The sequence below is a fragment of the Dermacentor andersoni genome, chromosome 2 (genome assembly GCF_023375885.2).
Source record: "Dermacentor andersoni chromosome 2, qqDerAnde1_hic_scaffold, whole genome shotgun sequence".
In the NCBI taxonomy this organism is placed as follows: domain Eukaryota; kingdom Metazoa; phylum Arthropoda; class Arachnida; order Ixodida; family Ixodidae; genus Dermacentor; species Dermacentor andersoni.
This window is the reverse complement of record NC_092815.1, coordinates 253,256,748-253,262,747: the sequence shown is the minus strand read 5'-3', so window position 1 is coordinate 253,262,747 and position 6,000 is coordinate 253,256,748. Positions and strand designations below refer to the sequence as shown.

The 6,000-nt window shown below is 46.8% G+C and overlaps 1 protein-coding gene across 2 annotated transcripts in view; it reads left to right on the top strand.

The window, feature by feature from the left end:
• Positions 1 to 1,468: 1,468 nt before the first annotated feature.
• Positions 1,469 to 6,000, top strand: part of LOC129387016 (uncharacterized) — a 403,253-nt gene continuing 398,721 nt past the window's right edge. Inside the window, exon 1 of one of the 2 annotated variants that reach the window (XM_055075645.2) lies at positions 1,469 to 2,144. In XM_055075645.2, coding sequence (XP_054931620.2) covers positions 1,979 to 2,144 — 166 coding nt within the window. In that variant the 5' untranslated portion in view covers positions 1,469 to 1,978. The remainder of the gene's footprint in view (positions 2,145 to 6,000) is intronic. The other variant, XM_055075644.2, reaches the window with a different exon arrangement.

The following is a 6,000-nucleotide window of genomic DNA, read 5'->3' as shown; positions in this document are numbered from 1 at the left end:
GTCGCAAACGGCGCTTTTCCAGTGAGTCCCAGTTCGACTCCTGCTTGATGCAGCTTCTATGGACATTAAAACAATATTTGTTTGTGACCAATCGCGCTGCACGATTCTGATGCGCTCCAGCATGGCACAATGGGTTCCAACTTGTGGGTCCCAGACTGCGCTGGCGTACTCCATAATAGGTGAAATACGAAATTTCATCAACCTTCTGAAGAGCATCTCTAACATTCCTCTTTAAAAAAAGTTCAACATTCTTGCTGCCTTTGTCGATGTATATTAGGTTCGTTTTTTCCAAGTCAGGTCAGCAAAAAAATAAACCCCAAGATATTTATAATCGGTTATAATATTTAAAGGTTGATTGTTTAAAAGGTAGTCAGACAAACTTGGAGTGTGCCTGCGCGTAAAAAAAACAGTAACATTTCGCAGTATTCAAACGCATCTTCCATTTATCGCACCAGAGGTGAATGCAGTCCAACTTTTGCGGAAGATTATCTGTGCCACATGGTGCTTTAATGGAACGATACAAAACAAAGTCACCCACGTATACCCTCAACTGTAAAGTGATACTGTCCACTGTGTCTTTCAAATAGGTTAAGAACATTAAAGGCCCAAACACAGATCCCTGCGGGACACCAGAAGTGACCGTTGCAATGTCTGATAAGCAACCATTTACTAACACGCGCTGCTTGCGCCCTTGAAGGTAATCTTTATACCGTTGAAACAATTGGCTTTGCAGGCAAGGACACGATAGCTTATGGAGTAATAGGACATGGGAAACTGTGTCGAAGGCCTTTCTGATGTCTAAAAATACGCAGTCTACCTGCTCGCGGCTGTCCAAAGCAGAGAAAATGTCATTTCTGAATTCGTTTAGTTGCGTTATGAATAACGGGGAGACCTAAAACCATGTTGATAGTCGGTGAAGAATTTATTGCTTTCGAGGTGTTTCGTCACGGATCTATAAATGATATGCTCCATTAATTTGCAACTAATACAAGAAAGTAAGGCCGGTAATCAGCGACACTATTCTCTGCGCCAGCTTTGTGAATAGGGATTCCATTAGCCACTTCCCACACGTCAGGAAGAGAGCTGCTTTTACGAGACTTGTTTAACAATATCACTACGTAGCAATCAGGAATGGATGCAATTGGGTGACTTCACGGCTCGATTTTGACCTGTTTTTGTTTAATGCGTTATGTAAAGTTTATAAAAACAAGGTGTCGGCGTTTGCGACCGCGATTTCCGTCACTTGAGACCAAAGTTGCGATGAAAATCACATTTTGTGAAACAGGCGTTTCACATACTTGAAAAGTTGGCATCATTTCAATTTTCAATTCCGTCAATCAGCTATGTTCCTGTTCTTGCACTGCGTTACCGTTTTACTTCGTCACATGTGTGAAGTGAGTTGTGTGTTCTTTGAATTTAGATATGAGGGTTCTGGTTCCCTATTTTCGTTGTTTTTTTTGTTCCTGAAATGCTAGTATACCAACTCCCTCCGGAGTCGTAAACAAGAAGGAATATTAAAATCAAATGCAATTTCTTTCTAAAGAGCAAGCAACTACAAGTGCAATTTAAATGGTTCCCTCCAATAAAGTAAATGCTCGTCGGTTTTACTATACGTGGCTTAAGTGTGTTAAAAATTGAAAAAATGGACATTTGAAACTGTATTACAATCACTGAGAGTGTTAGGAAGCATTGAGTGTCTCTGCAAAAAAAAAAAGAAAGAGAACTTGAGAAATGTGGCGACATATTCGGCAGCCCCGTGAATTGGGCGCGCATAAAGGGCAGCCGGTGCCACGCCGCACCAGGCCGGGTTCTTCCTCGACGAGGAAGGAGGTAAACGACCGTGTCCTCGGCGATTCCGTGACCTTGATTTTGGAGAGGGGGGCAGCTCTCTCGGCTCGCGCACTGAGCCGATGCTGTCCGCACCGTTCACTTCGCGTTCGGCGGCTGCGTTGTGACCGATGCCCGTGGTGGTTACCTGATGGCACCGCACGCGTTACACCTGCTGCTGCTGCTAGGTGGCTGTGTAGCGCTGGCATCGGCACGCGCCGACCACAGCTCTCGCCTACTTTCTCAGCCCGCAATGCACCAAGACCACCAGGATACCCCACTGCAGCGCACAAAGGCGCATCACCACCTTATCGAGAGTGAGTACCACCTCTTCTATGCCTTAAATGTAATAGAGGCCTGGCTTGGAAGGTCTTGTTTGCCTACAACAAATTTATAAGTCCCGAATGCAGAGCTGGAGGGTCACCATAGCACACGCAGCGCTGCACACTGCTTCACTGAAAGCAGTCACAGGCGCCTTCTGCCAGGTTTCCAGCTCTTAACGAGGTCTTATTTGACTCGCTTTGCTTTGCGAACTTAGGAAGCAAAGCGTGGCTGGCAAATTGGCTATCAATTTAAGTTACGAGAAATACTAGGCGAGATCTCTCGCCCTTGCTGTTGTTGCTGTACTCAGTGGTAGTGGCGCATACATCACTTCACATGCGCCATGGTACCTTCACACGCACTTCGTCTTTGATTTCCGTCGTGCTGTGGCGATGTTGGGGCGCTGAAATTGTTCCTAATTGTAACATGTAGTCTGCCAACTTGGGAACTGATTTCACTCTTGGCTAATCAGAAATACGCGTGCAGCTAGAATTGCCGCTCCTTAATAGCCGATGAAAATGCTTAATGCTAAATCTGTCCTTCAAGATCTGCAAAATTACCCGACTGGTTTGTCCCCCAGGGACACTTACATAAAAAATCGACGTTTTATATCACCCAGAATAGGCCGTTCACTGAAAGCACAAGAGTACTGGTGTCATATTTTTTATATACACACTCATTTATTCCCAAGACAGTGCATGATTAGAAAGCAGTGCCGTATAATATCGTCCCAGCATCGCGATCTGCCCATGTAGGGACATTTATTGTTTAAAAAAATTGCTTGATATTGATTAAAAAATTCGAGTTTGTCCTTCTCAATTCATGCTTTGCAATGTTAGCTGTACGCGTAATATTGTGATAATTGTTGTGTTCATTTATTTCTTTATCAATACCATGAGTTTCACCAGGAACCGTAACAAGAAGGGCATCGTATTAGGATAATCAATGTCTTCAGGCAATTTACTAAATGTAAAATAGAAATGAAATACGATAAAATATACTGCCAGTGTTTCGATGAGCTCCACCGACAGCGTCTTCTCGTGCGGCACCCGCCTGTGTCCTACGAAACCCTCTCGAGCATTGCCACCGCTCCTGATTGACGCAAGGAGTTAGTCTGTGCTGAGATTGCTCGTCAGCTTTTGTTGCTATCTACTGCCGGGCAAGGAGCCTTGCCTTTGTCTGCCTACCTTCGCCAGGTGGTAGAGGAACATGTTTCCGTGGCTCTGCCTTCTGCCCGCGAGACTGCGGCTCCCGTTGCCTATACCGAAGTGAACGCCCCACTCAGTTATGCCGGGGCTCTCACACGGCCACCGTGTCAGACCGTTGCTCCATTCCCATCAGCCGTGCAAACGTATCCAGTACCTCAACGAAAGTCTAAAGTGAGCAAAAGAAAGGACACGAGACCAGCAGGAAGCTTTGGCAGTGTTTCTCAACCACTGCAGCCAAACCAATCTCGAACTCGCGGCTCTCCGGAGACTGGCGATGTGGCTGCAGCGCCGAGTTCTTCACTGTAGTATACAGTGTAAACGTTGGAGAAGCAACTTAAGTTTAAGGTAAAGAGTTCGCGTTAAGGAAGGGCAGCAACGATCAGAAAACTATACATAATGTCGCAGCACTGCGCGACCGAGGCAGAGGAAGAAGTAGAGTGGGCGCCCGTGATCTCGGGGTACTCTGCGCCAGCTGGGCCTGGCGTGTGGCTTCCTCTTGGACTTCGTTTCACACTGTAAATAAACATCCTTCATAACATCTTTGGTGGAGGTGCTGGGTAAATCTTGGATGATCCTGGACGACCCAGCTCTAGCAACTGTCCAACGGAGTAGACGCTTGGCTGGTTTACGACCACAAGCAGCGGCCATAGCCGATTCGGGTAAAGGCCATGACGGCCCTATCTTCAGCGAAAGCGACAGCAATCACGCAGGTCAGGCTGGCTACTAGACACCGCTGCGAGAGCAACCCGCCTTTTCGGGGAAGGCGAACGAAGACGTCGACGACTGGCTCAAACACTACAACAGAGTCAGTCGCCTGAACCACTGGTGCATTACGAAGCAGCTCGATAACGTGGTTATTTTTCTGACTGCAACCGCGCTCCTCTGGTTTGAAAACCGCGAGAACGTTCTGACAAGCTGGAATACTTTTGTAGAAGAATTCACCAAGTTCTTCGGGCACCCGATCTTTAAGAAAAAGAAGGTTGAGCAGACGCTTTCCCGACAGCTCAATTACCTGGCGAAATTTGTACAATGTACGTCGTAGGCCTATCGTCCGCGAATGTATTGTTTCAGCCAGGTCCAATAAGTCGTCTATAAAACGCTGGTTCTACGCATACGTCACTCCGCACGCACGTGCTGAGGCCTGTTTACACAATATATAAACGATTGAGCTCAGAATAATTTTCTCGGAAAAATGAAGAAAGGGTAGGCCTATAGCCCACGTATATGGTGTTTCAGCGAGGTCCAATAGGTCGCCTCTAAAGAGCTGGTTCTTCGCATACGTCACTGCTCACGCATGTGCTCCCGCCTCTTTAATCGATAAATTGACGATTAAGCTCAGATTAATTTTCTTGGAAAATTGAACCATGTGTTGGTTTCTGCTGCTGCTGTCACGAGAAGGTTTAAGGACTAGTTAAATTGCCCTATTGCAACATTCTTCCTTATATCCTCCATAAATTTGTATATTTATTGAAATAATTCATTCATTCATACATAGAGGCTGTTTTGAAATTATGTGGAATCATCAGCGCCACTGTGACATATGAATAGAAAGTAGGAGATCTGCTTAAAGGAATTGCTGAAGATGTTTATAATTTTCTTATAACGAAGGAAGATCTTAGTACTCCGTTTGATATGAAGAAACACTGCCGGGCGTTTGAAGCACTGAAAATGAGAAGGATTGGACCAAAGTTCGGATGCTTGGAGAATATCACTACTATTGCCAGTGTGTTCGTCCCAACCCACGATGACATCTCCCCGATGATTCGGCAAGTGGTTAAAGAAAAGCTTGAACGCCTTAAAGTTGTTGAGGACGCTCATGTGTGCCATCAGGGTGCATTTGACGATCGCTCTCGTGTGCCGCCGGTCACGTCGGCATGTCAGAGTTACCGAGAGCCTCGCATTACCTATGCTCATAGTCCGCAGAGCAGCAACTTTCTACCGCAACCGACAAGTCTGGGACGGCGGCAAGATGCACTACAACTATTTGTTCCGCGGGCTCTTCCCTCCTAGAACCAGCCTGAGAGATCCTTTCTACACCCATGTCACCGGTGTCACCGGTGTCACCCGCGACAAGCCGAGACTCCCGCATTTGCTACAGCTGTGGTGTGCCTGGGCACAATGCTAGGTATTGCCACCGCCGCCAGCAGCGTACTCCACGGTTTAATTCCTATATACCCTGCGTGCCCGCTGATGAGCCCTGGCCGTAGCCCAGTTCCTTCCAACGGCTGCAGCAGCGACGCGTGAACCGCAGTGACTTTCCCGTTTCCGAGCGCAGCCTCACACAGCCACCGACACGACAACGGCGCTCTCCATCACCTCGTCATCGCTCGTTGTCACCGCCGCCGCTAGAAAACTAGCTGGTGCAACCGACGGGGGGAGGCCGCAATATATTCACCGTCATCAAGATCCCATTGTGCAAAATTGTTTAAAAACAAAGTGTATGTTTTAGTTGACAAAGTGAGTGATTTTCCTTTAGTTGATATCGTTGCGAAAGTTTCTGTTATGAGCCTGTCCTTCAAAAATCGTCTTGGACAAAAAGTTGTTTTCTTGGAATCGGAACGGTACCTTTTGCGGAGTTGACGGGAAAACGTTACGCCCACTTGGGGTCTCTTCTGTTTAAGATATGATGGGGGAACAGACATTT